At 41.1% G+C, this 21996-nt stretch overlaps 1 protein-coding gene across 1 annotated transcript; it reads left to right on the top strand.

Moving 5' to 3' along the window:
• Positions 1 to 15382: 15382 nt before the first annotated feature.
• On the top strand, positions 15383 to 20655 carry LOC124696332. The gene is made up of 3 exons (XM_047229064.1): positions 15383 to 15699; positions 17694 to 17853; positions 18283 to 20655. The coding sequence occupies exons 1-3, from the start codon at positions 15383 to 15385 to the stop codon at positions 20653 to 20655; spliced, it is 2850 nt and encodes a 949-aa protein (XP_047085020.1).
• The last annotated feature ends 1341 nt before the right edge of the window (positions 20656 to 21996 follow it).

Below are 21996 nucleotides of genomic sequence, written 5' to 3'. Positions count from 1 at the left end.
CATCGAGTTCTACTTTTTCTTCCGAGTCACTTCTTTAGTGAGAAATTCTTTCTCAAGAAAGGTTCCGTTCTTAGCAACAAAGATTTTGCCTTCGGATCTGTGATAGAAAGTGTACCCTATAGTTTCCTTAGGGTATCCTATGAAGACGCATTTCTCTGCTTTGGGTTCTAGCTTGTCCGGTTGTAACTTTTTTACATAGGCTTCGCAACCCCAAACTTTAAAGGAACGACAGCTTAGGTTTCTTATTAAACCATAATTCATACGGTGTCGTTTCTACGGATTTTGATGGTGCTCTATTTAAAGTGAATGCGGCTGTCTCTAATGCATAACTCCAAAATGATAACGGCAAATCAGTAAGAGACATCATAGAACGAACCATATCTAAGAGAGTTCGATTACGACGTTCGGACACACCGTTTCGTTGTGGTGTTCCCGGCGGTGTCAATTGTGAAAGTATTCCGCATTTCTTTAAATGCATGCCAAACTCATAACTCGAGATATTCACCTCCACGATCGGATCGTAGAAATTTGATCTTCTTGTTACGTTGATTTTCTACTTCACTTTGGAATTCCTTAAACTTCTCAAAAGTTTCGGATTTATGTTTCATGAAATAGATATACCCATATCTACTCGGATCATCTGTGAAGGTTAGAACATAACGATAACCACCGCGCGATGCTACACTCATTGGTCCGCACACATCGGTATGTATGATTTCCAATAAGTCGGTAGCTCGCTCCATCATACCGAGAAAATGGAGTCTTAGTCATTTTTCCCATTAGACATGCTTCGCATCTATCAAGTGACTCAAAGTCAAGTGATTCAAGTAATCCATCGGTATGGAGTTTCTTCATGCGTTTCACTCCAATATGACCAAGACGACGAGTGCCACATATAAGTAGAATTATCATTCAATTTAATTCGCTTAGCATCAATGTTATGTATATGCGTATCACTACTATCGAGATCTAATAGAAATAAGCCATTCTTTTGTGGTGCTCGACCATAAAAGATATTATTCATAAAAATAGAACAACCATTATTCTCGAGACTTGAATGAATAACCGTCTTGCATTAAACAAGATCCGGATATAATGTTCATGCTCAACGCAGGTACATAATAGCAATTATTTAGGCTTAAAACTAATCCCGAAGGTAGATGTAGAGGAATTGTGCCGATTGCGATCACATTGACCTTGGATCCGTTTCCAACGCGCATCGTCACTTCATCTTTCGGCGGTTGTCGTTTATTCTTTAGTTCTCGTTTCGAGTTACAAATATGAGCAACCGAACCGAGTATCAAATACCCAGGTACTAGAACGAGAACCGAGTGAAATGAACATCTATAACATGTATATCGAGATATACCTTCTTTCTTCTTCTTGACAAGGCCGCTTTCGAGATCAGCCCGGATACTTGGAGCAATTACGCTTCCGGTGTCCCTTCTCCTTGCGAGTAATAGCACTCGGCATCGGGCTTAGGGCCGTTCTTAGGTTTCATAGGAGGCGTGGCAGCTTTCTTGCCACCCTTCTTGAATTTACCCTTAGACTTGCCCTGTTTCTTGAAGCCGGTGGTCTTGTTGACCATCAACACTTGGTGCTCTTTCTTGATCTCAATCTCAGCGACTTTTAGCATGCCAAAGAGTTCGAGGTAACTCCTTGTTCATGTTCTGCATATTGTAGTTCATCACAAAGTTCTTGTAACTTGGTGGCGGTGATTGAAGGACACGATTAATCCCCGGTCCGTTAGGAATCACTATTCCCAAGTCATCGAGTTTCTTCGCATGCCCGGTCATGGCGAGCATGTGCTCACTAACGGAGCTGCCTTCTTCCATCATGCAGGTGAAGAATTGTTTCGATGCTTCATAGCATTCCACGGCCGCATGAGTCTTAAAAATAGCTTTCGGCTCTTTCATCAACTCATGAGGATCGTGGTGCTCAAAACGTTTTTGAAGATCGGATTCCGGACTGCACGGGATGGCACACCGAACTTGAGAGTACCGAATTTTCCGAGTCTCGTAAACATCTTTTACTTCATCGGTTTCGGTTCTGCAGGAGGGTCACCTAGCGGTGCATCAAGCACATATTGCGGATTTCCGCCGGAGAGGAAGATCCTCACATGACGGAACCGATCGGTGAAGTTGCTACCGTTGCTCTTAAGTTTCTCTTTCTCTAGGAAGCTGATTAAAATTGATTGGGGACGCCATCTCTACAACATATATTTGCAATAGTTTAGACTAAGTTTATGACAAATTGAGTTCAAATTTTAATTCAACATAATTAAAAACCTAAGTGAACTCCCACTCAAAACAATATCCCTCGCATTGTCTTAGTGATCACACGAACCAAATCCACCGCACCTAAACCCGATCATCACGAGAAAAGGTGTGATTTCAATGGCGAACACTCAAAGTGTTCATCATATCAATCATATGATTCATGCTCTACCTTTCGGTATCATGTGTTCCGAGACCATGTACGTACATGCTAGGCTCGTCAAGGCCACCTTAGTATCCGCATGTGCAAAGCTGTCTTGCACCCGTTGTATGTACTTATTGAATCTATCACACCCGATCATCACGAGATGCTTCGAAACGACAAGACTTGATAACGGTGCTACTAAGGATGAACACTTTATTATCTTGAGATTTTAGTGAGGGATCATCTTATAATGCTACCGTCGCGATCTAAGCAAAATAAGATGCATAAAAGGATTAACATCACATGCAGTTCATATGTGATATGATATGGCCCTTATGTCTTTGCGCCTTTGATCTTCATCTCCAAAGCACGGACATGATCTCCATCATCTTCGGGCATGATCTCCATCATCGTCGGCGTAGCGTCAAGGTCAATGGCGCCGTCTCCATGATTGTCCTCCATGTAGCAACTATTACAACTACTTTGAAATACTACTCAACATGAAATATAAAGACAACCATAAGGCTCCTGCCGATTGCCACAATACAATAATGATCATCTCATACATATTCATCATCACATTATGGCCATATCACATCACCAAACCCTGCAAAAACAAGTTAGACGCTCTCTAATTTGGTTTGCATATTTTACGTGGTTTAGGGTTTTCGATATAGATCTAATCTACCTACGAACATGAACCACAACGTTGATACTAATGTTGTCAATAGAAGAGTAAATTGAATCTTTACTATAGTAGGAGAGACAGACACCCGCAAAGCCTCTTATGCAATACAAGTTGCATGTCGAACGAGGAACAAGTCTCATGAACGCGGTCATGTAAAGTTAGTCCGAGCCGCTTCATCCCATTATGCCATAAAGATGCAAAGTACTCAACTAAAGATAACAAGAGCATCAACGCCCACAAAACCATTGTGTTCTACTCGTGCAACCATCTATGCATAGACACGGCTCTGATACCACCTTGTAGGATAACGTTGCATAGAAAACAAAAATTTTCCTACCGCGAACACGCAATCCAAGCCAAGATGCAATCTAGAAGACGGTAGCAACGAGGGGGTATCGAGTCTCACCCTTGAAGAGATTCCAAAGCCTACAAGATGAGGCTCTTGTTGATGCGGTAGACGTTCACTTGCCGCTTGCAAAAGCGCGTAGAAGATCTTGATCACGATCGGTTCCGGCGCCACGAGCGGGCAGCACCTCCGTACTCGGTCACACGTTCGGTTGTTGATGAAGACGACGTCCACCTCCCCGTTCCGGCGGGCAGCGGAAGTAGTAGCTCCTCTTGAATCCGACGGACACGACGGCGTGGTGTCGGTGGTGGTGGAGAAGTCCGGCGGAGCTTCGCTAAGCGTGCGGGAAGTGGAGGAGCGGGGCGGCTAGGGTTTGGGGAGAGGGGGCGCCGGCCACTATGGGGTGCGGCCACCTTGGTGGTGTTTGAGGTGGCCGGCCCCCTCCCCTTGGCCCTCATTATATAGGTGGAACCCCAAGAGTTGGTGTCCAAGTCTTCGAATAAGACCCGAACCAAAAACCTTCCAAAGGGAGGGAAACCTAGCCAAGCTAGGACTCCCACCAAAGGTGGGAGTTCCACCTCCCATATGGGGGGTGGCCGGCCCCCTAAGGGGAGTCCACTTGGGACTCCTCCCCCACTAGGGTTGGCCGGCCATGGAGGTGGAGTCCCATGTGGACTCCACCTTCCTTGGTGGTTTCTTCCGGACTTTTCTAGAACCTTCTAGAACCTTCCATAGAACCTTCCGCGACATTTTAATTCACATAAAATGACATCCTATATATGAATCTTATTCTCCGGACCATTCCGGAACTCCTCGTGATGTCCGGGATCTTATCCGGGACTCCGAACAAATATTCGAACTCCATTCCATATTCAAGTACTACCATTTCAACATCCAACTTTAAGTGTGTCACCCTACGGTTCGTGAACTATGCGGACATGGTTTGAGTACTTACTCCGACCAATAACCAATAGCGGGATCTGGAGATCCATAATGGCTCCCACATATTCAACGATGACTTTAGTGATCGAATGAACCATTCACATACAATACCAATTCCCTTTGTCTCGCGATATTTTACTTGTCCGAGGTTTGATCTTCGGTATCACACTATACCTTGTTCAACCTCGTCTCCTGACAAGTACTCTTTACTCGTACCGTGGTATGTGGTCTCTTATGAATTTATTCATATGCTTGCAAGACATTAGACGACATTCCACCGAGAGGGCCCAGAGTATATCTATCCGTCATCGGGATGGACAAATCCCATCTGTTGATCCATATGCCTCAACTCATACTTTCCGGATACTTAATCCCACCTTTATAACCACCCATTTACGCGAGTGGCGTTTGGTGTAATCAAAGTACCTTTCCAGGTATAAGTGATTTACATGATCTCATGGTCATAAGGACTAGGTAACTATGTATTGAAAGCTTATAGCAAATAACTTAATGACGAGATCTTATGCTACGCTTAATTGGGTGTGTCCATTACATCATTCATATAATGATATAACCTTGTTATTAATAACATCCAATGTTCATGATTATGAAACTAATCATCCATTAATCAACAAGCTAGTTAAGAGGCATACTAGGGACTCTTTGTTGTTTATATATCACACATGTATCAATGTTTCGGTTAATACAATTATAGCATGGTATATAAACATTTATCATAAACATAAAGATATATAATAACCACTTTTATTATTGCCTCTTGGGCATATCTCCATCAAGTTATTACTTTCTAGTGATTTTTTTACATTTGTTCTTCCTATATCCGCCATTTGGCTGCAAGCTAGTCCGTCGTCTGCCACGGGCTGGTGCCTTCGTCTGACTCGATTGGTGCAAGCCAACACCAACGTGGTCCACGACAATGTTGTCAGGCCGTATTCAGGAATTCAGCTCGCTAGATCCCTATTTCTTTTCCATGGTTCCTTCGAGTTTGTTATGGACCATCCGGGATGATGTTACATCAATGCTTTCTCATGACTTTTTTATGTTGCATACTTGTGTTAAAATTGTAACGAACTCGTATAAGGTTTGTTGTAAAGGTAGTTCCCATATGTTGCAATTTTATATGGGCGCTTCCTAGAACTTTTGCTTTCCTCATATTTTCAATGGTGCACACGTGTTTTCAAAATGTAACAACATAGTACAATTTTTTGTTGTGAAAGCAGACTCGAGATGTTACGATGTTTTTATGTGAGTTTGCTAACACTAGTGTTTTTCTCAAATTTTTGAAAATGATACAAACATATGATTTTTTGTTGTAAATGTTTGTGATTTTTGGTAAAATAGTTGGTGGTTTTTGTTGTAAATAAATGTGCAGAAAAATTTGTTGTTTAACAATTCTTTTATTATTAAAAACACATGATTTTTTGTTGTAAAAACTTATGATTTTTGGTAAAATAGTTGGTGGTTTTTGTTGTAAATAAATATGCAATTTTTTTTGTTGTTTAACAATTCTTTTATTATTAAAAACACATGATTTTTTGTTGTAAAAACTTATGTTTTTTGTTAAAATAGTTGATGGTTTTTGTTGTAAATAAATGTGCAGAAAAATTGTTGTTTAACAATTTTTATTATTATAAACACATGATTTTTGTTGTAATTGTTTGTGGTTTTTATTAAAATCTTTGATGATTTATGTTGCAAATCAATCTCTACCCAAAAATGTTGTTTAGCCAAAATTTGCTTTTGTAGTATTACTTTCTTCAAATGATGATTTTTGTTACAAATGGTGAAGCAAGGTCTACTTATTTTCTAATTTTTACCTATGCCTTTGAGTTACGTGTGTGCATATGTACAGTTTGTATAGCAATGGGATTCTCTTAATGCATTGTCTGGCCAGCTAGCTAGTAGCAACTAGAGTCTAGGATTCGTGCGAGGCATGCAATAGCTAGCAGCTTCACGCCTTCACATGACTGCATGCGAAGAAAAGGTCAGCAGCATGGCACGTCGTGGGCTAGCAGCGGCACGATGTCCACAGGATCGAAGGCCGGCATGGCAGAAAGCAGCTCACTTTGCGCGGTACCTCCTGAGCAGCAGTACGATGGAAGAAAACGTGCATGCTTTTCTATCCGCAAGATGCTCATTAGACGTGCCATCTTGTTCACTTATCCCAATCACACCTACCGTGCTCTGCCGCTCAAAGTGCCACTGATTAAAAAATATATCGTGCAAAGAACCAAGTTGCAACCAAAAACCGCGCGGACAAGGTGAAAATAGATACAAATTCAATCTGCAATAGACTTTCCCATAAACATGTTATATATATAACCAGACGTACTACACCATAAGTGTTTTAATAAAGGTAAACACTATACACCGGAGGCCGATGGGAAACAAATCATCGGACCATTCCAACACCATCCATCTCTATTGTAATCCTATGGTCCACATGCGATTTTAATTTTACCGGAAAAAAATCGCTGCCTAATTCCCCAGACGTTTGACCACCTCGGTCCCAAAATCATGGGCAGTTATTGCTCCACAGATCTTTTTCCCCACCTCACGATTCCCCCACCACGCCACCACTCCTCGCGATTCAGCCACTGCGGCACTGCGTCGCGATGCAGCTCCTCTCTCCACCGCGTGAACACTCCTACTCCGGCCCTGACCCGCGCGTCCACTTGGATCAGTTTCTCAGCTGCCACCCATGGTGTTCATCTGCCCTGAATCGCTACCGGAGCATCCCTGATCGCCAGTGGTTGGCGCATTAGATTGGAGGCGGTTTACTGGATCATCAGCGCCACGGAGGATGCTTCCGCTCGTCCTTGGCACCGTCTCTATCCCTGTAACCAACACAAATCGACAGAAGGTAACTGTCACAATCTTCTCATATCAGCAACACACCACGAAGGATGCTTCTATTGATCTCTGTTTGTGGCTAGCTAATATTTGCTCCCCCACGTAATGTTTGTTATGCTTTGTGATCATGATATCTCTATGTTTCGTTCTGAACATGCTTCCGAAGCCTTTATAAATTGATGATGAATGTGGTTACAAGATAATTTTTTTACTATGCTTCCAGGATGGATGAGTTATGTTGAGATGAGACTAATATCATGCTTCCTAAGTATACTATGTGTTTCTTTGGTCTACAAAATTGTTTTCTACTTCCAACCATGACAGTGACCATTGTGTGTGCTTCTTTTCTCGTATAGGCATTTTGCTTCAACTTCTAGTAGTGTGTGCTTCAACCACGACCAGTATTGCTTCTTTACTGAAATTATGGTACATACATTTTCCTTGTTTCAACAATATTGGTGTGTGATTCACTTTTTCTCTTTGATATTTCCATGAAAAAATTGCTTCCTAACTTAATTTCTTGCATATGTTTGGTAGTGAATTTGTGCTTCAGCCATTCAAGTGTGTGTGCTTATTCTATTAGATAAACAAATTACTTCAACAAATACTAGTGTGTGCTTAAACCAACACTAGTGTTGCTTCTATGTGCTTCTTGTTTTGTTGCTTTCCATGATCTGCTAGGCTACCATGTGAAATAAGTTTAACCAGCCTTGTCCCTATATATTTTCATATTGCTTCCATGAGATGCTTGTTTTGTTGTGTGGAGTTTATACTCATGCCTCAAGTATACAATGTTTCTCAAGAATTATGCACCGGTGATGGTGGAGTTGGGAGCACATCCAGATAAATTGGTGGCGACCATTGTATATAGTACATTTCAAAATTGAGTGCTTCTACATAGCTTGTAGTATGCGGCGCACAAATAAACTGATACTTCTATTTTTTCATGCTTCATATTTATAGTTCATATATTTCATAACTACTAAACTTTTGCTTCTATAAGCTGCCCGTAAATAAAAAAAAAATTGCTTCTATGGATATATTGCTTCTACATAATTTTCTTGCAGCTAACATTCTCGCATGCTTCCGAGCTCTAGTTGCAGCACATCTCCAACATGGTGAAGGATGTCGAACCAGATTGCATAGTGAAGAGTCGTTTTGTGATGGCTGATCCTTGATTCTAAATTACTCCACTACATATGTACATTGTATTTTTTTTCTTTGATCCAGATACTTTGCTGCATGTAACCATATTTCTCACTTTTCTTAAATATAAACCATTGTTTCTTCCTTTTTCATTCTTGACATTTTCATTTTCATAAACTATGTAATTTAAATATTGTCTTGTGGTGCTAGTTTCAGGTTTATGTTTCAGGTTTCAAAACTTCTACATGGTACTAGTTTATGTTGAGATAGCATAACACTAATGCTTCCAAAGCATGTATGTGTTTCTTCCTATAAGTTTGCATAAATAGAAATAATCTTCTATCTTTCTTTGTATTTGTTGTTAAAATTTTCAGTAACATTGTATTTTTAACAATGCCTCATGCTTCATACATTTCTCATATATGTGCTCATGATTCAAGTTGAGACATTACATGTTTCCTTTTTTCCAATGGCTGTTATCGCCAGGCTACAATGATGTTAACAATGAGGATGCAGAGATCGACATTACGTTGTTGGATGTCTTTTGTTTGAAGCACCACTAGTGGAGCGAGCAACTTCATGTTGGCAGAAGCAGGCCGGTGTGCCAGTTGGAGTAGGCACCGACAGGCAGGGAGGGTTGCCAGTGGTTGCATGAGGTCGCTATTGCAGGTCATCAACGAGCTTCTGATGTTCCCTGTCCACATGGATGAGACATTGCTATGAAAGCTGGAGGGCGGGCAGCCCGATAACACACACCCTATGACCGAATTGTGATATTACTTGAAGCAAAAGCTACTATTTTATTTGGAAGAAAAGTATGTCCTGTACGAAGGACTGATGATAGAAACAGATACTTGTTTCATTTAAAGCATATACTTTCCTTTAGGAAGAAAAATTTATGCTTATTTGGAACCAATGTTGATAGAAACAATTTTTTATTTGGAAGCAAGCAATATTTACTTTGTAAGAAAATCATATTATCTATGGAAGCAATGCATCTTTTGTATGGTAGAAATAAATGGCTAGAATATGACAACCTGCAATTATTTTTGAATCAATCGAGCTGGCCAAGGTAATCAAAATATTCTCCGTAGGAAGCAAAGTTTGCTACTGAAAAAAAAAATTCCCGAGGATTAGAAACAAAATTTGGATATGCCATGATTATTCCATGGAAACAGAAATAATATTTTCCTAAAAAAAAAGACGCTTCCAATGTTGAACAGCAATGTTTCGTATTTATTACCTTGTAGAATTTTATTAGTCAGAAACAACACGTAGTTTCCCAAATTTATCTCTAAATTTAGGAGATTTTCTTTGGTAGACCTAATGTGCATCAGGGAAGCACAGATTAGACCGAAGCATGTAATGCGAATCTGTTACTTTAATCACGGACGAGGCACACAGACAGCACTTCGGAGAGGCTGGCATATTAATGATACGGGAATCGTTTACGGAAGCATTAAATCAGTCCTCAATCAGGCCTGGTCGCCAGGATGAGATCGTACAGTCGTGTTGCTTCCAATCCTACGGCCTTATCCTGGTCCGATGGGAAGAAACAAATCGGCGTCCGATTCCTAGTACTGCCCTTTAATAAATTAGTTTCGGAAGTACATGCCATAATTATCAGCGAACTATTCTTGGTACACAATAAAACCACGTCTCCTGGGGCTGAAAATATCTATATGAGATATGCAAGCTAATCAACTTCCGATAAATCTACATATACACTACTAGAAATCCCTTTCTTCCCGACGATGCATTCTAATAGCCAACGGCCCGTCGGATAATACGCTAATAGTCGACGGCACCATTAAAGACCGACTGTTATTGGTAACCTCGGGTATGGACACTAATAACCGATGGTATAGTTTATTGCCAGAGATGAAGAAACTAACTCTCGGTTATTTAACTCCATGCCCGAAGGTGCAGACTAATAGCCAACGGTTCAAATTTCACGGTCGGGTATTATGGTTTATAATCGACGGTAAACGTATACCATCGGCTATTCACGGGAATGGTCGACGGTCAAATTGTAACTATCGGTTATAAGCACAAATAGTTGACGGGGATAGGTAATAACCGACAGTTTAACCCTCGGTAATATGTTTCAATGGTCGACTCAACTAAGCATGAGAGATGACAATGTCAACTGCAATTGAATCATGCTGCCCATATTGAGAAATTGAAGTGCTGGAACTGATTCCTAACCGGTGGAGGATGATATATATGTTCAGGAATCCATATAGAAAGTAAAGACGACTCGTAGAGGAGGTTGTTTGTTAGTAAGTACTAGTAATGAGGAATTGTACAAAAGTACTACACGTGAGAAACATAAGAAGAACTTCAATGATCTTTTAAAGAAAATGGCACCACAACGGGTAAAAAAATGTGCTTTGCCTAGTTTGAGCACTTGGTAAAGGACTATTCGTTTCTTTTAGATTTGTATTGAGAATTTACATTGCCACATGTTAAGCAATAAGTTTTTTTCTAATTTTTTAATAAGTAAATAAGGGACTCTTCTAAATTAAATTGCAAAGAAATCTTAATTGCCTCAAAATCTGAATTATAAAATATGATAAACAATCGAGATTTAGATACAAGTTCATTTGACATTCAAAATTTTCGTCCATGTTTGTAACATAAACTAATACTCCTATTTTCGGATATGTGCATAAATTCGGAAGGATGGAGAGCTCCTACAGATACATCCAAATTTGAACAAACCTTCAACATTTTCTTGTGGGACGGAGGGAGTAGTATATATATACTAAAAATACGAGCAGCATCTTTTCGTACTAATTTATTTCGTGAACATCATTTTGTAAGTCTCCTCACCTCACCTGTGCTCAAATTTCTCTTTGCCACGCGCGGAGGCCTGACCCAGTTGCTGGCCCCGCGCGGGTACTCAAATTATCTCGATGTATCCCTTTCTTCGACACCACGCCCAGAAATCAGCGCCGGCTCCCCCGCCCTCGGACTCTTCGTCTCTCCTTCCCCCCACGACCGACCACGAACTCCGAGATTACTGGAAACACTAGCGCCGCCATGGATTTGGCTCCTTCCCTCGGTGGTGCATTGCCTAACTTCCCCTGCCGAGCTCTCCTCTTCCCTCTCCACTTCATATGCTTTGATCTCGATCTATTTCGTGCTCCTGCAGTTGACTGCCGTGATCTTGGTGAGACCTGGCGCGGTCTGATCTTGGTGAGTTTATCCGGACATTGGTCGCTGACTCAAGATCGGAGGAGAAAGGACCTGACGGTATTCGGTGCTGCTATGCCATTGCTCTATTTCGAGGCTTCCATGTTCAAAAAGATAGGGTCTACCTCGTTGGCCATGCGTTGGTATGTTCTCCCACAGTCGCACTCATATAGTATGTAGGCCGTAAATCTGATTTCTGGATCCAGTTATGAACTACTGATTGAACAGGTCACGGATCTAACTGGTATTCTGCCTACAGGTTGATGAAGGAGGCACGGCGCCCGGTAGTGTGCGACATGTGCATGGACAAACTTATTTAGGTCAGTGGCTTCTCTGCATTTTTGTTTGTTTCCGCTCGGTGGTGTTCTAACCGGAAAAGGCATCTGATTTTTAAGTCGTTCTGGTTACTACCCACGAGTTGTTGATATAATATACTACATCGGTGGTATCCAGAAACCTGTACAAGTTACTATTCACGGGTTGTTGATAGATTATGCAACTATTTTATCGGCAGTATCCAGAAGCCCGTTCAACAATTATAAACAGTAAACGTTTTTTTTTTCGTGGGAGCGATTCAGCCATCTAAATATAATTGCAATCCCATGTGCACCAACAATCGCCATAGATCTCTTGTTTGCTGCCGTGAGTACATGGCAATCATCATGTATGATGTTTCTACAGTGCCCAACTTTTAGAACTATTGCGACATGCATATAACCATTCATTAACAAATCTTGCCATAAGTCAAGATCTAAGAAAGTAATAATCGAGAAATTGCTGCGGATTAAATAATCTACATACCTCCCTGATTTTTTCATGTTACTACTGCAGTATTAGACTCAAAGACATATTAATTTGCTAAACTTTGACTGCAAAGTATGAATATTCTGTCTGCCATAACAGTACACGCCTAAGCATGTTTTACTTTTATTGTCCCTTTCGCAAATGCACAACTGACTAGAAATAATATTTTGGCTTGTTCTTTGGCAGTGGCATTTAGCATTATGGTAAGATGATCTATGGCGATGAGCATTATGATCAAGATGGCGATGGGCATTATGATCAAGATGGCGATGGAATTGGTGATTAATGTGGTGATGATGGTGAAGATTACTGAAGGTCTAACGACTTTTAAGTCACTCAACAAACAGATGTGCTGCAAAATATTTGGACCATTAGTTGTTGTTATCTTTGTATTCCACAGTTCCTAGATGAACATATACTTTGTGAGGTTACGCTGAATATAATATATGTTCCTCATTCATGTGTCATTGTCTAATTATGAGATGTTTTTGAAATGCTAATATTTTTAAATATTCTTGCCTGGATCACATTTCTCTCTTGTACGACACCCCTCCTTGTAAGCAAATATATGAAAGTCCAATGGTATACCATATGCAAATGTTGACTTATGACCGTCATTATATTCATAAAGCAACAGCGTAGACTGGCCTAGCTCTCAGTTATAAGAACACCAAAGGGATGTAATAATACTAACCGACGGTTTGGTTCTATTCTCGGTTATAACTATGAATGGCGGGTCAAATATACCGTGGACTATTAGAAAAATCGACGGGATGTAATGATCGTCGTAGGAAAACCTAATCGACGGGGTTCACCGTCGGCTTATTACCGCATGTAAATATGTTATCCGACCATACCGTCAGCTAGTATTGTAATGACCGACCGAGCAAAGCCGACGAGAGATAGCCGATGGTGAACCGTCGGTTAAATGGGTATCCGACGGTAAACTTTGATAGCCGACGGTGATTTGGCCCTCGGTTAAAATGACACCTAGTAGTGATATGAAAGTCACAATAATTGGGATGAAATTTAGTGGGTTGATAGTGGGTTGATATATACTAAGTAAATTCCTACATAGACATCCAAAGGTGATGCTACAATTCCATGGAGGTTAAAATGGCTTTCAACTATTTATACTAATTTTTTTCACTTCTCCTAATGTATTTGGCTGGTATATTTTTCATCGTATATAACATTTCACAAAATTTATTATACCTAACTAATTAAGTATGATTTATCGCAGATGTATGGCGTTTGATTCGGTACTAAGACATGCTAACTTATATTCCATTGCAATATTTTAAGGGTCCAAATGATTATTATTTTGTGGTGAACTAAGAAGCTATTTGTTTTTATAAATTTAGTTTTGGTTGTTCAAAATAAAGTTGTTCTCCCCAAATCTTTGAAATTGTCAAATCACCTCAAGTGACAAATAAATATGTCAGGTAGTGTATCGATATATGCTAACAAGTATTCAAACACAAATATCATAAATGTATTGGTAGAGTATTCTAGGACAATGCAAATATCTTGACAAACTTTATTCAAGTACATGCATGAGTATTAACCATAGAAGAGAAATAAAGAAAAAATACTTCTTTTGTAGCCAATTGATCTGGTTTGTCGGGTTATCATCAACAATGGTGGACCTATGAATTAGGGTCGAGAAAATCTCAGTTGGCCTCTCTAGTCATTTAAACGATTTCATCTTTATTGGGCCGGCGAAACTTCCTTTCATCTTAGCCAGATATCTTCTTCTCATTAGGTCACAAAGTCCCTAGTAATGCTGTTTTGATATACAGTATCAAAGATATAAATGTGACCACTATATGAATATGTTGCTAAGTATTATCATATTGCCTAATGACAATATATTTTTCATGAAAAATATATAACAACATTGTTTTCTTTTCACCAATACCAAACATGTGTATAAACAACACCAGTCAAATCCATGTCTACATAAGTAATTAATTAGGGGTTCTAATATGCCAGATAAGTTATATCACTTTTACAATCTTTTACTCTCTCGTTATTACCTCACTATTTAATTTATTTCTCCAAATAGTATTATACATTAAATATTAATAATGAGGAATTTCACATTTGATCTTGGGTGCATATGCTATTGCCATTGGAAAAAACATTTTAACATGTCAAAATAAAATCCCATGAAAAATTTCACACGTATACATGATAAACCTCACTCATACTAGATGTATTTCTCCACCGAGGACTCGTTATTTGTCCTCGGCAGCTACAGGGCACCAGGGTGACAAGGCGCTGCATGTTGACCTTTGAAGTGTTTACATATTTTTGAAGGATATCCGCGGCAGAAAACAAAAAAATTCCTTGGAAGCGTGAATACCGATGCCCCAGGATCTATCTACTAGCACATATGTACGGTATAAAGGTGGTGAGCATCGTATTCATACCTCCGTTGAAGACCGAAGCTCAGCGTTACGTTACGTTCTTCCCTACAAAATTACAACCACAACACCGGCTAAACAATTGTCTCTATGACACCCCTCTCAGGGTCCTCTTTGCAAAAGTCACAACTACTACCACGGAGATAAGTACACCCCCGAAGCCGCATATACGGTACAAGCCGTATGTCAAGTGCGGAACCGGTCTCGCCGAAGCGTAAAGTTGGTAGGGGGCAGCTTCATCCATGATGCCGCAGTGTAGAGCAAGTGCGCAAAGGGTAACAATTGTAAATTGGATGCCCGCATCTTGTGATGCGTTCTACTCATATATATACACCTACGCATAGACGGCTCTAATACCACTGAAGGGAATCGTAGCGAAAAACAATAATTTTTCCTATCGATATTACATATCCCAAGCTACGCTATGCGGATGTACAGTAACAAATACGACAATGAATACAGTATTCATACCTTTGAAGACCGAACACGGGGATTACGGTCCCGCACAAGCGTTGTCGATGTAGTCGTACGTCGATGCCGGCCTCAGGGTCGCGTAGTCGCGTACAGCCTGATGAGGAGTACCACACGTGCAACACCTCAAGGCTCCACAGGCTTGCGGCGAAAAAGACTTCCCCTCCGTCGTCTGGATCAGTGGAGCGGAAGAGGGCGATGCAGATCACGGACCGCTCCACGGCGCAACAGAAGTGCATCGAAGCAACTATCTTACAAGAGAGGAGAGCCAGTACCGCATCAGCATACGGTCCAGGCGAACTCAACCCCGAGCCTGCTCCATTCGAGGGAGCTCTCGAGCAGAAGAGAATAGGGAGAGGAGAAGGCAACCAAAGGCCAAGGTGTGTTTATTCCTTTATTTTCAATAACTTCTCAAATGCCTTGTCACATATACCAACCTCTGCCTTCCATTGCAGCAACTCTAGTGTGGTACAGAGCTTTGTGTTGCCATCTTCGCAATTTAGGTATAATTTTTTCTGTGATCCTCTAACATGCTATTTAACTTCCGCTTCTTGTTTGCACTTTCTGCTTCTCTGTGTGCATCAGCGATGGTCCGACGAAGATCATCAGTGGGCTCATCTCGATGCCTCCTCATCTTCAGCTTCCCTTGGCTCTTCATCTTCAGCCTGCCCCGTTGCAGTATCACCGTATTTAGGGTACATATTATCATTCTCTTATTCTTCTTCATTGTCTTCCATCATAACCCATATTTCTCCATGCTTGGTCCAACAATTATAGCTGGGCATGAAACCTTTTCAAAGCAGGTGGGAGTGAAGGACTTGCCATCTAGAGTATTGTTTTAAGTTCAGACATTTAAAACATGGGCAACACATAAAACCATCCACCTGTGGGTTTTCCTCAGCCACACGGAGAAAATCTTTCAGGCCCACAGTGAACTCGGGTAGGCGTGTACATCCATTGCCGCCGGTTCATCTGCATCATATAATTAAGTTTATCAAAAAAACTATTACAGAACATCATAAATTATAACCTATATAAAAGACAATCAGTTTACCACGTCTCATATTAATTTTGCTTGTGATAAGTTGTTCGGTGGTGTAAGGCTTCATATTAATTATACCACGTCTCATATTAATTTTACCACGTCTCATATTAATTATAACCTATATAAGTTGTTCGGTTGTTCGGTGGAGACGACGAAAACGAAAAGGATGGGTAAGTTGTTCGGTGGTGTAAGGCTTGTGATATCTTAGCAGTGCTACGTAGAATAAATGCTGAGGTGGAGGAAAGAGAAAGATAAAAAAAAGACTTTGCCTTCTCTTAGCTAAGAGATCATCTCTTAGCACAATCTCTCTCGCCACAAATTTAGGATGTCTGTTACTAAAGATAAGACTGAAAAATAACTCATTGTACATCATATTCTATTGCTATATCTAGATTACGTGGCAGGATTAAGATAAGACGGTCTTATCAACCATTGCACATGTCCTAACATACCATCACCGCTTTGACCGAGGAAGACTCCAGAAAAACCAAGAAATAACCTGTTCGATGGAGTTGAAATTTTTATCCACAACCGGTAACAAAAATAACGCAGATTGGATACTGTAGATAGGCTACAGTTTCAAAAAAAAAAACTTGGATAGCTCTCCTTTCAGCAAAAGGGGTCAGTTTTGATATAGTTAATTATTATATTGATCAGAATGTAGACTCTAGGAAAGAGGAATTTTACATGCACTTCAACCAGACATGATGGAGCTACCACCGTATATTTCTGCCTTATATATGCACGCCACTCTCAGAAAAACACCAGTCTCGATATAGAACATTGTCGTGCCTTGTTGGTTTTTATTTTCAAGAAGCTGATAAATTGTGACGGACAAGTTGTACAGAAGATGGGTGACATGGCGATGAGCTGTTCAGGTCCGTCGCATCTCCTCTCATCTCTTTGTTTATCATTCCTGGTTGTCAATCTATCAAGCATTCATACATACATACAGCTTTCCTTGATACCCCACAGCGGAAAGTGGAGCACATGATGATGCATCATCATAGTGCCATACGCATGGGAAGAAGAGGTTACTGTACAAGACAGAGCTAAGTGTATTATGCTAACTATATATCAGTAAATTCAGTTTGGGTGCTGAAATCCAGATGGCGCATTTGAGCGGCGTCTTGCCGGGGAAAATGTAATGATACTCTTTCGGGATAATAACCTGCTACAGTAATCATAATCAGCAACGATAATCAGCACGAACGGTCAGAACTCAGAAGGTGGGCGGTGCTGTTTGGAAGGAATTAATGAGGTGAGGTGAGCACGACGGCTAAAGAAAAAGTCGGCCAAAGCAAAGAATCCTAGAAGGAAAAAAGGCAGGGAGGCAGTGCAGCACCCTGTCTCCGACCTGTCTCTTTCCTTGGACTTCCTTGCTTTCCCCTTCCGCTCTTCCTCCACCTTCACCTGCCTCACGCAGCTGCTGGGGGTTTCGGACTTCCTGGTTCTTGACGTCGCCGGCTCACCGCAGCCGCTGCCGCAGGTGCGTGCTTCTCGCTGAGCTCTGCAGCTAACATGTTCTTGGGCCAAAGTGCCATTGCTCGCCTTCCTAGTTTGATCTGCTCCTCCACCGTCCATAGATTCCCTAAGCATTTGGTCTTGCCATCAGAGTAGATTTGTAGCTTGATTCTTTATTGCCCGCTCTCTCTTTTGGGCTAAAATTATTGCTGGCAAATAACAGTGGATTCAGAAATATCTGACCCAATTAGCATTTGCTGAATTTTACACGATTGGAGATGAACTGTACTGTTTTTCTTGATCTGTAACTAATATAATGCTGGCATAGTCACCTTAGTTACATATTCGCCTTAGCATGCTTCAACTAGCTGTTCTAAGTCACCACTCACCATAGAAATGACCTGCTTCTCACATTCCTGTTGTTACCAGGACCAGGCTTGTGTCTAGGTGGTAGATCCAAGGAGATAAAATCATGGCTTCTGATACCAACAATCTTGTGCTGCACATCAGAAGACTAGTGCGTTCCCCTATCAGACTTGCGTACCATTGTGCTTGCGACCATCCCGAGGTACTCGGTGCCGCAATTGTGTTGCTGCTTCTACATGGACTGTGTCCTACTCTGTTCGCCTTCATGCTGTCTTCCTCTCCGGTCATCGTTTTAACCGCTCTTCTTCTCGGAGCACTATTGAGTTATGGTGAAGCCAATGTACCCTTGGATGGACAGGAGACACTGGAGGAGCATGAATTTCTCCCCCTTAAATCCAACATTTATATTAGCGACTGTTTAATCAAAGAGGTTCAGAATGTTGCTATCAAGGCACAGTTAAAGAAGCGAACTGATATTGACAGTTGTGAAGTATATGTCAGGGAGAGAGCTTCTGATGAAGATTTTACATGTGAAGCTCCGTGTGAAGAAAAAAATATCGCATACATTGCCTCTGATGCTGCTGTTCTTAGTGGAGAAGAACTTATTGAGGAGGAGAGAACTCCCAATGATAATTTGCAAGGTACTCACTGTGAAGAGAAAAATGTCACATTTGTGGCAGATCATACCGTTCTAAGTGCAGAGCCTTTTAACCATACCAAAATCGATGTCACTGCGGAGTGCGAAGAGCTCACTAAGGAAATCAACGAGAAGGCCGAGCTGCAAGAGCTTGAAAGCACTTGTACTGGAAGCTGTAACGACGGAGTACCCGGCCAGTATCAGTTTGGTGAATTCATGAGATCATGTTGGCAACCTGTCATGAGGCCGGATCCTCCTTGCTATGACTCTGAATCTGACCTGACTGATGAGAGCTCTTCTGCAGACGCGTCCATGACCGACATTATCCCAATGATTGAGGAGCTGCACTCAATGATAAACTCAGGGACTGGTCAGCTTTCTTTGGCCTCCAGAGACACCTTGAATTCCTCATCCGATGATAATGAAGATGACCTTGGGGAGGAGGAGGAGGATGTTAGCTCAGGTGACGAGGAAGGAGCAGAATGGGAGCAAGATAACCAAAATAATTGGAAAGATGTTGTTCATCTAAATTGTGTGGATATGGAGCAAACTAGTCAGTTGGAGAACCTGGCGGACCTTCAAAGAGCAAAAAACATTCTGAAGTTTGAGCTTGACATGAGGTCATTTGACCTGCAAGCTGCTGATACAACTAGGAAAATGAAGGGTGCATCAAGCTTCCATGTTCAGGTCCCTTCCATTTCCACACCAAGACATAACCCATTCGATCTTTCAAGAGATTCAGAGGAAACTATAGATTTACCACAGTTTCCCGGTTCAGCACCATCCCTTTACCGTCCAGGGCGAAACCTATTTGACCTTCCGTTCGACCGAGCCATGCACCATCACAGTCGATTGCAGGAAAGTTGGACTCCTCGCTCGCGCTTTCGATCAGCGCAAAATATGAAGCACATGAGCTCTCATGGACAAACTCACTCCACTTGTCTGCAACATCACAATGGTGTCAAACTGGACAATGGTGAAGTGTGGGATAATCACTCGGACCACGATGTTGCGCAAGAAGGGAACAATGGCAAGTTATTTGGTTCACTGGAAGCACATTTAGGTGAAGAGATGAAAATACTAAGCGCCGCAATTTCAGATGTGGGTGTGTTAGGTGAGGTAAACCATGAAACAAATGAAGGCAACAAAACTACTAGTGTCAGAGATGAAACGAGTTCTTTACCACAAGTAAATATTTCTGAGCCACATGTTGTGGAAGCAGACTCCATGAGTGAAGTAAACTCTCTGTTCAAGAGCCGTATGCAGGAGGTGCTGGTGCAGTCCATTTCAGAGCGCAGTGTCTGTCAGCCCTTGGAAGTTAAACCTGAAAACATACCAAGTGTCTCGTTATCTTCAGACTTATGGATGCATGTCGACGAAGCAATTTCAGTTCAGGAATTACAGTTTGCACGACTCGCTGGGGAAGCCCTGACCTATGCTGTTTCTGACCTCGATTGTCACAGCGGGTCAATTCGAGACAAATCGAAGGAAGCATCACCTGTGGTAGACGAGCTGAGTTCGGAGCTGCCAATTGAGTTAGATGTGTCTACAGAGGTGTCAACTGCAGGAAATCCGCAGACCGCAGATACTTTTGAACGAAATGAGCTTCCTGTCCTAGAAGCAAGCTCAGTCGAGGAGATGAACTCGTTGTTCAAGCAACTCGAAGAAGAGGTGCTGTTAGGCAATGGTCGTAGCAAAATCAACATCCCTCAACATAGATTACATGAATTGGAAGTGGACAATGTGGATCTTAACTCTGGATCACGGGTAATTTATCCTGGAACTACGGATGATGCATCTGACTGTCATCTGACAATGGTTTAAACGCTACTGAGCTTAGAAAGGTCGGCTGAACAGGCTGAAGTTACGGATGTTACAGTACAGCCAACTGAAGGTGCTTCATTCAACTACTACTAGTACTTGGCTTCATTTTTTTTGAGAGCTTTCAAAAAGCTTTGATTAGAGACACTACACTGAGGCAGAACAGTGGATGTACATGGCCATAGTTCTTTCTGTTTACATGGTTCTTTTTTTTTCTACTAGTGTTTACTTGTTGTGTGCCCCTGCCGCTATAGTTTTTCTTCGATAGAGGGCGATTTATTACTTAAAAGGTCTATTACGTCTAAGCCTCTGCATAACTGAGATGCACACACCCGCTCCAATTGTAAAGTTACATAAAAAATAAGACTGAGGCTCTGAACAAATAAATATGAAAGACACTATCAGAGAGTCTAAGACGAATGAGGGCCAACCTGTAGATTACGGATTACACTGCCATCCATTTTGAATAAAAATATTCCTCGTTGTATCCTCCGTTCATGAGACACCTCCATAAACAGGTCGCTATGCTCCATACGCTATATAGACGGCCATGAATGAAGCTAGTTGTGCACCGGTAGATGACTTGCATAAGACAAGCATTTTACCAATAAAAAACTTATCATTTCTACATAGCCATAGGGACCAAATATCGGCAAACCCTAATAAGTAACTTGAACCTAGGATCCACACCATTAAGTAAATTTTCGAATATATTTGCAACGTTTTATGGTGGATATAAGGTAGAACCTATCTCGATAGCTGACCATATAGATCTAGCAAATTTGCATTGAAAGAATACTATTTTATAGTCTTTTCATGATGATAGAAGACATACTTTTTTACTTCCGTGTCAATTACATTTTGCAAGGCTGCCTTTTGTAAGAGTTATCCCTTGACTAAGATAACACGCAAAAATCTTTATTTTATGCGGGGTCTGCATTTTTACATTTTTCTTACTATTATTATCAACTCGAAAATCAGGTTGGATCAAAGCTTTGTATATAGAATCCACCAAGAATTTACCCATGCAGATTCCATCGAAATACATCGAATCCCTGCGTCAATTAGACCATAGCCAGACTGCAACAAAGCATTCCAAGATGCTTGTCTAGGACCAAATAGATTCTTCTAAAAGACACAATAGTCAAGTCTGTAGTATTGACATGGAGCACTAATATACAAGTATGGAAAGGTTTTACTAACAAAGCATGTTAAAGACAGTAATAATCATGCAAAGAAAGGAAGATGTTGCTTTGTTTTCCTGAAAGAATGAACTGATATGGACTTAGGCTGATAAGTTAGTGATTTGCCAAGACTAAGATGGGTGATGGTGACCATAGAGAC

The sequence above is a fragment of the Lolium rigidum genome, chromosome 3 (assembly GCF_022539505.1).
Source record: "Lolium rigidum isolate FL_2022 chromosome 3, APGP_CSIRO_Lrig_0.1, whole genome shotgun sequence".
NCBI classification, from domain to species: Eukaryota; Viridiplantae; Streptophyta; class Magnoliopsida; order Poales; family Poaceae; genus Lolium; species Lolium rigidum.
Note: the sequence above shows the minus strand (reverse complement) of the source record. Positions and strands in the feature narration are given on the sequence as shown.